The following is a 15,348-nucleotide window of genomic DNA, read 5'->3' as shown; positions in this document are numbered from 1 at the left end:
AAAGTATGATTTATTTCCTTACACTTTGTATTTGCGGTAAAAATAAGAAGAAGCATTGGTACAAAGTTAAGTGTGTTCCTCTTTTTATTAGAATCTCACTTTCGATCCTGTCAAGGACGGTGCCGCGATAAGATTATAATCATTGAGCAAGCAGCGTATAATTCCTATTGCATACTGATTTATCGGGGTTCGAGCTTACACTAAACGCACGTATAAAAGATCGTCGTACGTCGCATCGAGTTTATAAATTATTACATGTGTCAATATGAATAATAATATAAAAGCATTTCTAGGACACCTTATTATCATCGTTAACTTGGCGTTTGCTCGATTGCCGTGGTAGTTGTAATTCTTTAGTGGCAGTAATTGCAACGGGGATGACACTTGACTCCGTTCTCACCACATCTACAGCCGCCGGATGTGTCTCCTTTACCCTGCGACAAGCAACAAGCACGATCAATAAGGTTGTAGAATCATAACGATGACGTTAATTGTTAACAAGTATACGCTCGTTAGAACCCATGTAAGTAGACATGGGATTTTTTATATGCAAATTGGTGGGAAGAAGCAATTAATAACCAAGATTATGTTATTTATAATATCCAACATCTTTATACTGCAACATATGTTTGGTATAAATATGTTGGACATTATAAATTGCTCTTTTTCCACTAATCTGCATATAAAAAATCCGATGTCTATAAGCTTTCAGAACGTATAAGCTTTCAGAAATCCTAATACATGAAAATAAATTAATATTTACTCCTGGGCCCCAGCGCGGTCCTCTGGTTACCCAACATATTTCCGTTTTGCACATGGAGCAAACCAGCCAGTCGCAACCCCATTTCTTCATAAGGACGACGGCACACGTGGGACACGCAAGTGCTTCTCCTCTATCGACCATCTCTTTGAGCATTGCTGCTGTCCTTTTAGATTCTTGGTCGGTCTCTTTAGAAAGTTGCAATTCTTGCTGATATTGTTTGCAGTTCTTTCCGGTATGAACGACCTTTGAAACCAAAGTTTATAAACTCTTTGTCACTTTGCAGATCTTTGGTTATATTATAAGTTAATCTCATTTGATGCTTAAACGTATGCACTGCTAAATAAATCATTTGTGCTGCAATATACTACGAGAGAGAGAAAAGAGAAATAGAATTTTTAAACATTTCCATTCTCAATTAAATATGAAATTGAATAAAAGTGTTGGCAATATTTTATTTATACAACGAAAACCAGTAAATGTATCTATGGAAATAAAACAACGAAGAAAGAATTCTCGCCGTAAATTGAGCGCAAACACATATATTTTTTTATTTATATAAAATAGCTTTTAATATTCAAATATATTTTTATTGTTGGAGATAAAGCGTGGAATTTTATTCTGCATTGTTTTGTTAATACAGCATGTTGATTTCACGCACAAACTAATAGTGATATTTTTATTTCTTTATTACATTTCATATTTTAGTCTTTTTAAATTCATTTTCTCATTTTTCGATAGATATATGCCTCGATAGAGCAACGCTCACCTGACAGGTGAGACAATTATTGGCTCCGCATACAGGACACAAGAAATTGTTCACGTCGTCGTCGTAAATGCACCAACCAGGACAGTCCGGTGTCTTGCAATGGAAGGCCTTATTTCCGGCGTTGTTCTCCGCTTGCGCGATCGATTTCGCGAGGTGCTGCTGATAAACTTCCGGCTCGACGAGCTAAGCGTAAACAATAATAAGATCATCGCAAACTTTATTAAAACTTGAGTCGGATAATCTTAAACAGAAGCTCACCGCCTTGATCTCACGTTCTTGAAGGGTCGATTCACACGTATAATCGGGGTCTCTGTATGGGCATTTCACCTCCGCTTCTTCGCAATACGCGATCGTATTGACGATGCATGGTCTGTGGAACCAGTGTATACGAGAAAAATTCATTATACGCGGAAATAAAATGCGCACATTTGTCTTGGTTAGTAGAGGTAGACAAGTAAAAAATGTAATTGGGCCATTGCGCAATTCTTTTTTTTTTCTTTTTGCGGAATTCACTGCACGAGAAAAACAGAAACTGAAATGGAATATTCGTGCGCACGATTGTGGCGTGTTTCGCAGTAGCGCTAGCGTAATTGTCGCATTAGCAATGTACATGAATCAGCGTATTATAGAGCAGATAAATATATCTGTGATGCATCGTGGCTTAATGTGTAACGCATATCTAGACGCTCGAGCCAGCTAAATGCATCGCGCTAGGATAAATTAGAATCGACATGGGCGATTGTAGGGAACAGCTATAATGAGCGAAAGCGATCTATTGTAGATTGTATCTCTGTACAGGGAAAACACCTATGTTGAAGCACGATACGGCCGCTGAAATTGGACCCTGTACTTAACGGATTAAACAGTAATTAAAGCTGGGGATGTGAGGCAGATTAAAGGGTTCTACCTGCAGAACATGTGTAAACAATCCCTCAGAATTACACCTTCGCGCGGACCATATGTAACGAAGCATATTGGGCACTCGATTGATTCGGAATTCGGAATGACGTCCCAGTTCTCCAACGATATCAATTCCTCGTATCGTCCTATCTTGGCGTCTTCCGACATGTCTGTCTCCGCTGTTTCTTGCTATTGTTGCGCAAACATATCAAAACGCGTATTACATATCTCCCATTTTGATTAACTTGCAGCTAGTCAATAAACAAATGAAAATTAACAAAACCGCAAAAATAGCGCCTATTTAATAAATAAAACGTTTCGTTGAGACAGTCTGAAGAACACGTACGTAGTACTCGATAGATTTTCACTGACTGGCAGTGAACATCAGAATGCAGCCAGTATATCGATGCGTATTTGTTACCTGATGCTCATTTGTTGTCAATATTATTTCATCTGTCTCCTTAGTTTCTTGCTTTTCTTCGATTGTTTGCAAGGCTTCCGCTAGTTTTACTGTGTGTGGTGGATCTTGTGGCAATTCCTCGGGAATTTCCTCTGCTGGCTGTGGCTTGTTTGCTTGTGCTGCATTGTCGACTTGTAATTCTATAAAATTCCATAGTATATTAAAATTGGTAATGAGGAAAAAAGCATAAAAAAAGTATTTCGTATAATTAATTCTAAATATGTAATATAATATATTTAAAATAAATTTCCAATGACTTTTAGAATAAAGGATAAACTTTGAAATAAAGAAATGCGGGAATAAGTCTTTGTTTGATCTGAGTAGGAATCATATTCGATAGAATGAATCAGATTACCGGGTGCTACGAGATAGAGAAACACCGGCGAACCGTCCACTGCGTATAACTCGTCGAGAGTGGCCCCGTCGCGATCGGCCAAGTTTTTCCCAATGATCCATCGCTGCACGTTCGTGGGTATCTCAAACTCCGTATGTACCTTTGTCTTCAGCTCAGCCACCGTCATTCTCGTCGGCAGCTGTTATCACAGCCCGGTCCATGAAACGTTTTGTTTGCATATCGAGCAACCGTCAGTATCGGTTACTTACCTGAAGTGGTATGGGCCCTTGGTGAGCGAGTTTGTCTTCGATATACATATTGACTTTAATCGACTGATCCTTCAAACATGCCGCCGAACGCTGTCGTATCACGGAACAATGGATCTTGAGCCTTGCCAATTCCTTCGCTAATCCCGCCGCTTGCTGATGATGGCCCGACGCTATGGCCCCTTCCAGCTTTCTTAATAATCGATTTATAGCCAGAGTGTTCATGTTCCTCGCTGTTGAATTATCATCTGTAACAATAATCGTATCGCCAAGTTATTTTTATAATTAAAAATAAATTTTAAAAAATCTAAATCAAGACAAATTAATTGAAAAATTAATTTTTTTAAATTTTTTAAAGATTGCTTATTTATTAATTTTATTTATTTTTTCCTTATTTAAAACGAATAATTGAAACAGAAACTTTATTCCAATTTTATCAAATCATCATTTTAGTGAATGCAACATTTGCGATATTACCTTCATTTGTAAGCTGATCATTGTTCAACATGATTTTACTCTCGTTTGCAATATTGGACCGCTCTTCGGGCTGATTACTTTGCAAAATATCCTTAGATGTCGTCGGATCCGATCGTTGTTTCGGCGATTTGGGAGGGACGACGTGAGTATTGGCGTACAGCGACGGTTCTATCACATTGGCATAAGTGTTTTCCTTGGATACCTCCTTCGTGGTCTTCGAAGCTTCTATCTCGGCGAAATCGCGCGGTCGTATCAGTTGGAAAGTATTTTTCACAAGGACCGAACCTTTGCCAGAAGTTTTGTAGAGCACGTTCTCGTGTTTCCATCCCGACGTGGACGGCCGCGCGGCGGAAGTCGAAGGCTGATTTAATCTGCGAATGTTTCCGCTGGTTTGCGCTGACGAGGATACCTTTTGCTTATCTGTCTCGTAATCGTTCGACGACGTCGTCGCCGCCGTCGTCTTCGTTGCCGTTACCGAGGCGATGTAGGAGGTCTTGTTTGCAGGTACAGGTGAGTGCTTCTCAACTTTTTCGAGAACATCGCCGTCGTTCGACACAGTCTTCTTCGACTTGGGCCGTTTCGGTAACGAGTGCTTCATCTCCTTCAGCATCTCCTTCAAATCCACGGTAATTGGGTCCTCGACGGTATTGAGAGCGGTTAATTTTGTCTTGCTGGACTTTGCTTTCCGGTCTGAATCAATCAAACGCGACGTTGTTCCCTTGTCTCGCATCGATCTTTCCGGCTGTATCACCGTTCTCGTTTTACCGTCCTTCTCGGCTTCCACCAGGATATCAAGCACTTTAGCCACTTTGCTCGATACGGCTTCATCCTCCGGAACTTTGCCTGCGACACCGTCAGATTCGGCTGCCGGTCTCCGTTCGATGAGTTTGAACTCTCTAGAGCGCAACTGTCGGTCGATCTCGTCGAAAATGTCCGAAAATTCCGTCTGCACCCCTTCCGCCTTTTCTCTGAAGGGATCTAACGCGCTTTCCGCGCCCTCAGCTACTAAGTTACGAGCACGGGAAAGTAGAAATCTTCTTCTTGTTTCATTGTTCAATCTCGGCGATTCTTTGCCCTTCATTTCTTTGGTGATTTCTTGCCGCGATCTAATCTTTTCTTCTGGAAACGCGATATCCTTTTGAGCAGTTACAGACTCGTTGGTGCGATTTGCAGCGAGTTGACTTTGTAAATACGATATTCTACTAGACGCGTCCTTCATCAGCTGATCATTCTGCTCTTTGCCGGAGGTAATTTTGACGTCAACCGACTTTACGTCCGTATGAATCGGTTCGGTTCTATTCCTCGACGATCTCTGCTGCGGCAAAAAGTACCTGGAGATATCCTTATCAACGCGAACGCTTTGGCCGAGATCTTGCTGGACCGAGAATCTCTGATTCCTCCAATCTCCGATCTCTTCGAATTTGCTGTTTCTCGTTGCATCGCGATCAAGCTTATAACCCGGCTGATCCCTTTTAGCGTTGAAGAAATTAGCGTTGACCGTGACCTTAGTGATGTTACTGATGGCATTGAATTTTGATATCAACGCGCGCGTGCCTCGTCTAGGCGACGAGCTCTCAATCGCCGAGGTGACCATGTCCTGAACAAGTTCTTCGTTGACGTCGTTCCTCCTTTCGAACTCGTCGGCAAATTTTGAGGTCTTCAACAACATCGACGCCCGCGTTCGCGCCTGCTCCTCCTGCACGATCGCCGCCGCTTCTTTATCCAGCTCGCTGATGTTCGTCAGGATGGACAAGCCGGACTTTCGTTTGGCCTCCTGTCGTTTTCTTTCATCGCTCTGCCGCTCACCGCGATGGAAGAAACTTAGTCTCGATAGAGAAGCATCAATGGAATAGCTCGGAGAAGAATTTACATTCATCCCGAGCTTACACTCCTCCTTCATTTCGGCAGACGTCATTGGGCTGCGAAAGACGGCGCCTCTCTTGGACGATCCGGAGTGCTCGCGAGAGTGCTCGAAAACGCTGCGCTTGTACCAAGGTCGAGGCATGTTCAGGGTACCAACGGGGCTCTGCGCTTTTTCCTGAAGGACCGTCACGCTGGACGCTCCCGCGTCGCTCTCGTTGTTCTTCGCGGCCTTTGGACTGCCGCAAACTTCCTTCTTTGACAGCAACATCCCACCCTGAAGGATCAACGTGTCGTTGCTGATCGACTGCCCTTCGTCGGCATCTTGCCGCTCCTCTATCTCCATGCCGCCGCCATCGGTGACGGGCTTTGACCGTTCCACCGACGCTGTTTCAGGAGGTCGTGGCGCCCGTCGTTTGCGTCTATTGCTGCTTCTCGCCGGCGTTTCGCGTGCATCGACCTCCACGACCTTCACCGCGCCGGGAGGGTTGGGCGCCCTCCGTTTTCCCTTCACGTGGACCCGTCGCCGTGCGGATCCATCGAGTCTCGCGCTCCCATCGAGTCCTCTCGACGAGTCCTTTTCGGTCGGCAGGAAGTTTCCGCACGAGCTGAAGGTCGTAGGTTGCAACGAGTACCTGGCGGTGATGTCTCGTTGCCGAGAGTGTACATTAATCGGTAACGTGCAGGCGTTGTTCTCTTTGTTACCCGGGTACACCTTCGAGGCTCCCGCGGCGAACGGGCCGACCTCCGCCGCCTGCTTGAGTATATCCAAGGACAGCACGTTGCAACGGCCGAGAGTTCCCGTGTGAAACGCGAAACTACGGACCGTGGTGGTGCTGTAAAAGGTGTCTACGCTCTCCACGCTGGAGTAGATGCTGCTACGTCGTCGGACGACGCCATCGTCGTCCGGCCTCGCGCTCGTTCTCCGTCGTTTCTCCACGGTTGAATCGCGATTTCGCTTGAACCACCTGAACAGGGAAAACCTGCCGCTACCACTCTTGCCGCCGCTGCCGCCGCCGTCGCCGCCACCGCGTGTTAGGGAGGTCGTTTCACCGTCAGCACCACGCGCTACCACCGCGTCCGTCGCGACGACGATACCGGACGTTCCTCCTCTGAGGTCGCCGTTCGGTACGCCATTGAGGGATGCGCTCGTCTCGTTGCTACATGCGGTTGCTTGCTGTACCATTCTTACTCACTCTCTCAAACATATCCCGAGGCACCGCGCCCCGCCTCAGCCTCAGCCGTCGCGTTGCATAGTTCTTTATTTAGATTCACTCGAAACGCGCGGTTTTAAGATCCCTCCAGTTTCTGCTGTGCGCGAACGCCAAAAATCTCGTCGTGCGTCGGAGCAATCGGAGAGCAGTCGCTCTCGCGACGACGGTTACGTCCGCCGGATAGACATCTCTTCGTGGGGATCCTCTTTTCCCCTCGCTCGTCTTCTCTTTCGGGTCTTCGTTCTCCCGTGCTTAACCGGCAGCTCCCTAATTCATCCGCGTCGGGAGACTTCATCCGCGGACGGAGGTGTCAGTTGCATCGCGGCGACGACGTCTTCGGGCGACGACACGCGTGCACGCACGCGGACTGTATCGGCGGGTTTTGCGGCCGAATCGCGCGTATAGTCGATGCTGAACCGGCGACAAAGATACTTACGTCGGTAAACTATTAATAGATTTGGGTGGTCTCCTCTCGTGGCGGGGTTATTTTCAAGTCCACTTTGCACACCGCGCGCCACCGGTCGAAATCAAAACAGAGAAATACGGGGCTAACGTGCGCGCTTTTTTAATGCACGGTGAAAAAAATACTATTGCTTGCCTCCGGGCTCTGGTCGACGTTGAAATGTTTTCGATTGAAAGTGATATGCGATTCCGCACGCAGCACGTAGTTTCCGCGTTCCTGTATTTTAACAACGCCTGCATCTGAAATATTTCAACTAATGGAAATATGGAAACGATGAATATTTTGCAGAGAATGTACGCCCTGGTTTGTCTTGGAACTACAGTAATATGTTCACAGTACCATATTGATCATTAGTAATCAATAAGAGCTATTGATGAAAGCTATATGTTTCACTTATTTGTTATTTCATTCATTTCTCATCGATTTAATGAACGACCTATACGAATTCGTGGCGTTACGAAACTATTTTTATATCATTCAAAAGTCTCACAGCTTGTTATAGATTTGCCACATATTTAGTTTTTTTTTATTTTCACAATGGAACGTATTAATAGTTGGTCGATACACGAGATCTTCAAGGCGTTGACTAAACATCGTCCCCTGAAAGATCGCTATATTTGTACACGGTATTCTCCAATTGTATTTATTTCCGTAATAATTCTAGGCATTATATGCGTTCGGTAGCAACTCTGGATTACAGACACTGGATCTTAAATTCGAAGGATCTTAAAATGTTTGATTTACGTCGCCGTGACGATTTGCATCGCGATGCATGCGCGGTATTATTTTTGGATTTGACTAATCCCGTGAGAGGGCATGGACTAGCGAAGCAATGACCAGGCGCTGCCTCTGTGATGGCGCGTGACTCTTCGTCGTCGAGTGAATCAGCGCGCGAGTTTTGACAAAATTCCGAAAACGCGACACGATACAATGGCCCCAGAAAGTTTTCTCTATGGCCTTGAAAAACCCACGCAACACAGACACGCGCTTTTTTTAAGCTGATCGGATGTTGCCTCGCACCATGTAGGATTTTGCACCGAAAATAAACTCGCGGTTTGCACATCATGCTCGCGCATTTCGGACTGCGTCCTCTAAAAATACGCGGAACTTCTTGTAGAAATAGCGGGCACAGTATAATACTGTCGTCAAGCATAAAGAAATCTGCGGCAATTTCCCGCATATTAAATTTATTAACTTAATAAAGTGTAAATTTTAATTTTTTGAAAATGTGCCATGTGTGCGATAAATAATATTTAGCAAAGTCATGTATTTCTTTAAAATTTAGCCTGTATAAACAAAGTGAGTACGATATTTAAAACACATGTGGTAATGTAACGATCATAAATTATAATCTTTTTTGTATCTGTGAATGTAGAACAAAAAATTAGACCTATACGTTATACTTGTATGAAATATTTTTAAATTATTAATCGTTATTTATAGTATTTATAGTATTTATAGTAAAATTTTGGATATCATATTTTAAAAGCTTATCATTTTGTGAATTTTTTAGTTTTCTTGTCGATTTTTTTTTTGTAAAATATTTGGTAAAATAATGGCAGAATTTTGTGTGTAAACGTCCAACAGTCGTTGTTGGTCGTTATCGTTGACGATCAATCTATTCTTTAATTTACGACTATCGAATAAGTTCTTAGTGAAATATGGTATTCTCCATCGTAAAGTTCTCAGCATAATTATTCTAACGAGGCAGTAACCGTAGCAATAAAATGTAAATAATTTTGCTGTGCAGAATTTCACATTTGAACGCTACTAATTTTTAATGGGTTTAGCTCTTTTATTATTGCACATATTATAACAATACGTCGTATATTTCTTAAACGCATCGGCTATCGATTATTGTATTTTTCTTTTTTTCTTGATTTGGATTTATATGCTCAATTTCACAATTCACATTTAACATGTTGATGTATTGACTAAATCTCTTTCTCTCTCACTCTCTGTCATTAAATTTCTTCTACTTGCGAATATATAAAATATATTTATACAATTTTATAAGCAATCATTAATTTATTTTATAAACTAAAGTATATTTTTAATTGTTTTTAAATTTCAAAAAAAGTACTAATAAAATAAAAGATTGCTTTCAACAATAGATTATTATACATTATATATTTAAAACGCATACTTGATTCTCATAAAAACTAAAGCGTATTCTGTAAATACAAGCACACAAACAGGCATACACATTTTCGTGCAAAACGCAAATGCAGAGATGCAGTCGACTATCTCGCAATAACTTGGGAACATGATCTATTGAGAGAGCATGCATAAGCAATTAGGACGACAAAAGGAAGAAGCGTGTTAAGTATTCGAGCAATTTGCAGTTGCGCAACCGACGATCGTGTGCCATTAAAATTAATTAAATTCTGTTATTGGACGAATGATTTGCTCGGATTACATCGGTTTATCCACGTTTTGCCAAATAGCAAGAAGATACTATCTATATAGCGGTTTGTTCTGCTTGGTACAACACAGTGTTATAGAAATAATCATTTCCCAATCTTTTTTGATTATACGAAGCGACGGAACAGATCGACTTCCTCGAGGCTCATCGGAAATTCAGGGGGATTCGGGGATATAGAACAGAGACACAAGCTAAATCTGCTTGGCGAGTAAACGAGAAATTTATTCTACCTGAATCACAATAATAATTTGTGGAAGATTTCACACACAATTAACTCAAAATGTTTTCGCGGAATCGAATAACGCGACTATTATTTTTTCGTGGCGAGCACAATGAATGGCCTCCCTTAATGTTTATTAACGAATGTACGTTAAAGTATAGATTATATCATGGGGTTGTTACGAGGGTACTTTGCGCGATGATTGGCGTGATGATTTCGCAATGAGGCAATAACGAGACTAGCTCTTTACATATAGAGATTCGATGTATCGACTATACGGCGTGAGGAGTATAATTTCCTTTTATATGTAACAACCTATTTATGGATAGCAATGGCGAGACTCGTCGAACGATGCTTTCGTATTTGCAATGCTGGGGATTCGTATCGACACGGTAATGCTATTACTGCTTGATTATTTTGATCTGGCATTGGTCAGATCGTGTGCGTTTGGCCGAAAACACTTGGCGGAGAAACACTCCACCATCTGATTCCATTGACTCTCGTGGAATCAGTTTCCAGAGGTATCGAATTGCGAGAGCAGTGCTTGGACCAGTTCGATGCACTGGCTCACGATGCATGGTCTTAACTCTCTTTTATTATCGGAAGTCGAACTGGAGCGCGGGGTTGCGCGCATCCCCCCTTTCCCCTCGCGTCGCCACCCTACGAGGGAGTTTATTTCGCGATTCCACCGGTCTGCCCCCTGCCCCTGGGTTCTTGGCTTTCGCCGTGTCCCGCGTTCTGAATACAAATCGCGACGTTCTCTTTCCCGTGGACCGTCAGGGCGCTGCGCGATCATTACCATTAATGAAGAAACTGGTATAGGGATGCTTCATCGGTTATACCCCCGTCCCATTCCCCCGGCTATATCCTAGACGCATAACTCACGATGACCGAGACGGAAGTTCCGAGGCCGAATGCGGATAGTAATGCGGGATTATTCCCGCCGGATACACACAAGTCCGTCCATATTCAGCGATTTACAATTTTTATATTCGTGCGTCCTCGGGGAACGTCGATGTCATTGAACCCTGGGTGGAAAAGGTCGACGGCGAGAAGAACGCCGGGGTTTCGGCGAAGGATATTTTATTTAGACAATCTCAGCCCTCTCTCTTCCGTGGCGTTTGACTATGCGAAATCGGATGTAAATTAGTTATCGAGCAAAGAATTCTTATGCGGCGAGAACGAAGAAACGGCGAGAGAGAGAGAAGGTTCAAATGAGGAGACGAATGATTTTGGATCCGAACGCCGGGGGATGACGAGCTGAATTATGAATCGTTCGTTCCTCAAGATTTTTTAGTTATGAATGGGACATGTAAATACGCGCGAATGCATAATAAAACAGCCGCGCGAGGGTCCGCCGCAAGTACGACGGTCGTGTTATTTATTTTATAGAAACGTTTGCGTCGCGTAATCAAACCGCGAGATTAAAACGTCGTGCTTCAAGTCAAGTCGAAGCACCGCCTTTAATTACGTTCAAATTAAAATTGAAATAGTTGAACGACAAGATTGCGAAATGTATTTCATATATAAATTATTTTTACCATTTCTCTGATTTCTCTCGCATATGATATCTGACGAGTTTATTCTCATAAAAGCTTTTCCTGTATAGCACGTAACTTTATCAACCTGATGTAAAGGACGGGAAACCTATTTTTAGGCTCCATGGGGATCGCTTATTTTTCGTACAACACTTTAACGCATATATATAAGTTATAAATGAAAATCATAAAAAGTCATGAAAAAACTTGCCCGTTCTCTAAAAGTTTGACGGAATTAAATAATGTAGATATGTCAATAACTCAGTTGCGATATGAGTTTTATTTGCAGACGATAGATGAATGGTAAAGCGAAGTTCATCTCAGTCTTTCTCTCGGAAGGTTGAACAAATAACAAACATTTTGTATCAATAAGCCGATATCTAGGTTACCTTCTGCTCGTTTTAACTTATAATAAAGTCGAACTTTATTATTACGAGATGAGAGACATTTTGGAATTGTGCGCCGCTAGTAAATATATGTTACTTAGAAATGTACAGCATTACTGCTACGCGCATCCTTTGCACCAAGAGAAATGCAAACGAACGCGGTCGACGATAATCCTGGATTCTCAGCAGTCTGATAAGGAATTGCGATGCCTTCAATATGCAAATTTTACGATGTTCGACACCTATATCGGACCTGCTCCTCGACAGACATTGGAGAAGAAATAGCCATTCCATTCGACGAGAGAAACAACTAGAGATATATCAATACACTTGCAAATACACTTGCGTTATTCTACATATAATATTCAATTTGTCCCAACATATACATTTATATTTGCAACATTATCTTATTATTGTTTAGATAATAAGGTTCACAGAATGCTGTAAAAATATCAAGAGATGATTCTTTATACGAATTGATATTTTTATCGGTGCAACATTTGAAATATTTGTTGACACATAATTAGGCACATCTAACAAGTTCGTTAAAAAATTGACGTTAATTTATATCACACAAATGCATGTATTAAATAGCGTCTTTAACTTGTCAACATTGATATTAGTACGCGAGTACAAATATGGATTATACAAATATTTTGCCGCGACGCAGGGAGACAGATATCCCGGCTATACAGTGAGGAAAGTATTTCTCAAGCAGACTTCAGTACATGTTGGAAACGCTAACTACGTACTTCAGTTACACCGCCGTACGTGCGCGAGATAGTTAGATTGCCTTCCCCAAGTTATCCTTCTACATGATGTTAAACTTCTCTCTAGTTTCCATTGACCATACGTATGTTACCGTACTTGCACAATATCCGCGGTGTTCACTGATGAATATGAGACCGTGGACAGAGATTAGATTACGTGAATTTGTGAACCTGTCAACAGTACTGACAGCAAGTAGTCTTTAGCGAATTAAAAGCATGTAAATCTCTTTGTAAATAGAGGTACAAGAGATGTTTTGATATAATTATAATGAAAACCCGATAGTTGCGAAGAGAGACGCTATTGTCAACAGCATTATCATACAATGTATATCGATGGGACTATTATAAAGTTAATGATGTCATTTTTTATTTTTCAATGGCATCGATAGACGGAAGACGACTTTTCGATATAATTGGATACATTAAACGAATTAGATACACTATATACTCATTTACAAAAGAATATCTTGACACGATAGATAATATCGTCTATCCATCGGGTGATGTTACACGAAATTCTCTCGAGATGCGAAATAAATTATGAGATACGCGCTTGCTTCCTTCGCACATCGCCTTCCCCACGTAAATTCGATTTCCTACGCGTTGTCATCGTGAGTTTCCAACGTAGAGCGTACTCGTTTAATAATCGTATTACGTGAGGCTTAGCAATATCCGCGGCGTCAATCAGTACGGACCCATCGACGTAATCTGAAATATCAAATCCGATCTGGCGTTCCATTAAACTGAAAGCTGAAGAACTTAATCTGTACCCGCCAATCAACTCTCCGCGATTTGCGAGGTGCTGATCCTTTTTCCTGCAAGAATCTTCCGTATATAGTATTTTGCGTCACACACACACACACACACACACACAGTGTGATGTACTTTTTTAATATATTTTTTATCCGTTTTTTTTCAGGCATTAAATAAAGCAACGGGAAATAGACATAACTGTTTGTTAGAAAAAAAGAAAAGTCAGATCGATTACGATAACGCTAAGTAATTCTCCATCCGCGTAAAAGCGAATTCACAAGTTTCTACATTTCATAATAACTAAAAGAATGCTCTTAATCCTGTGAAAAGGGAGAAAATTCATTCTTCTAAATATTTTTGTTGAATACCTCTCTTCTTCGCGAGATATTTTACGTTGAATATACCTCTATTGTACGTAATACTCTCTCTCTCTCTCTCTCTTTGAATTGTTGTGTGGCGTACTAACTTTGATGAATTTAATTAAGTGTGCAATGATATCTACAACTTTTGTACTATAATTTTATTGATTCTAAATCATAATTTACGTTTATGTTCGTTTTAATTGAGTTTTCTTGGTTCCAGCTCGAAAGAGAGAAGTTCGCGAAAATTGAAAATTCAAAAATGCATATCGCTGTTTCGCCTGGCATATTTTATCGTCGTCCGGGAAATTCGTTACCAGGCGACGCGTCATTTGAACACCACGCGGCGCCGCGACGCCTAACGACCTAGATTTTTCTCGAGACTATTTTACCACGACCAATCCTCTTCTCCTTGCGTAAGCTTCAACCGCAATTTATCGTCTGTATGTGCAAGATGACGTCGACGTTATTTCGGCGATTCATGAGTGAAAATACGAAATATGTTACATGTTGATAACTCTGCAATTTTTTCTTTAAATAAACGCGCGCATCGCGGCAGCTTTGTTTATATATAGTAATTTATATATTTTTGTTGTTGCAATTTTTCCTGTCAGATAACATCAGCGATACTTTTTATTATAAATAAAAATATAGAGATGTTTCTCTGAATACGAATGAAAATATCGTTCGCGATTACGATATATTTTTTGTATATATATAAAGTGCCAATTCTTGCAATCAATGAGAATGCAAATTCTTGAAGAAGATTAATCATCCGTGTAGTTGAAGCTAGAATTGAAGATAACAGTTGAATTTCTTTTACTTTGCGACCGGTCAGCGTAAAGCTCATTGCGATGAGCTAATTTCTGTTTCCTATCAATGTTTCAATCCTCGTATCTGTTATAAATAATCCGTTCATTAAGCACAGATGCAGTATGAAAGCTCGTTTGAATATATAATCACCCCCTATGCATTAAATTCAACAAAACTTGTACAAACATTTCTTATTCGACACAAATTCCTCGTAGAGTAAACAGCAAGATATTGATGCCGCAGCTGTATTTGAAAGAAAATCAACAGCAAAAGGTACAGACGCTCATATAGCGCAACAATATACCATCGCACGGCGCAGCACGGTATTGTTTGCGCCGTTATTTCGTTTTATTCGACTTTATGAATATGATAAATTAAATACTATACGTAGCAAAAATAAAAGTTACGTTCTTCTTATTGTGCCTTTTCCACGTACTGTCTACATACATACCTATCGTAAAAGTTAAAGTGGCTAATAAATGACAAAATCAGACGTCCGGAAATTTATTAGGGGATGGAAAGTGTAAAAAGAAAAATCATTAAAACGCACCTGCGTGCGTGCTCGTGTGTATAAAGTTATT

General features: G+C 41.4%; 1 protein-coding gene across 1 annotated transcript; it reads right to left on the bottom strand.

Annotated features, from left to right (window-relative positions):
* Nucleotides 1–59: 59 nt before the first annotated feature.
* Nucleotides 60–7,442, bottom strand: LOC139813684 (uncharacterized). Its single transcript, XM_071779339.1, has 9 exons — nt 3,967–7,442; nt 3,493–3,737; nt 3,245–3,422; nt 2,851–3,029; nt 2,437–2,618; nt 1,788–1,899; nt 1,530–1,712; nt 764–1,006; nt 60–434 (listed from the first exon to the last, which is right to left on the bottom strand). The coding sequence occupies exons 1-9, from the start codon at nt 7,010–7,012 to the stop codon at nt 354–356; spliced, it is 4,449 nt and encodes a 1,482-aa protein (XP_071635440.1). The 5' UTR covers nt 7,013–7,442; the 3' UTR covers nt 60–353.
* Nucleotides 7,443–15,348: the final 7,906 nt, after the last annotated feature.

The sequence above is a fragment of the Temnothorax longispinosus genome, chromosome 5, assembly GCF_030848805.1.
Source record: "Temnothorax longispinosus isolate EJ_2023e chromosome 5, Tlon_JGU_v1, whole genome shotgun sequence".
NCBI classification, from domain to species: Eukaryota; Metazoa; Arthropoda; class Insecta; order Hymenoptera; family Formicidae; genus Temnothorax; species Temnothorax longispinosus.
Note: the sequence above shows the minus strand (reverse complement) of the source record. Positions and strands in the feature narration are given on the sequence as shown.

What these genes read in the sequence shown, in the direction of transcription:
- LOC139813684 (XM_071779339.1), bottom strand. Translation starts at nt 7,012, where the DNA reads ATGGTACAGCAAGCAACCGCATGTAGCAACGAGACGAGCGCATCCCTC. An exon ending in TGACAACAAATGAGCATCAG is followed by an intron (nt 2,619 to 2,850) that starts GTAACAAATACG and finishes GCGCAACAATAG; the next exon opens with CAAGAAACAGCGGAGACAGA. An exon ending in TGTTTACACATGTTCTGCAG is followed by an intron (nt 1,900 to 2,436) that starts GTAGAACCCTTT and finishes CTGGTTCCACAG; the next exon opens with ACCATGCATCGTCAATACGA.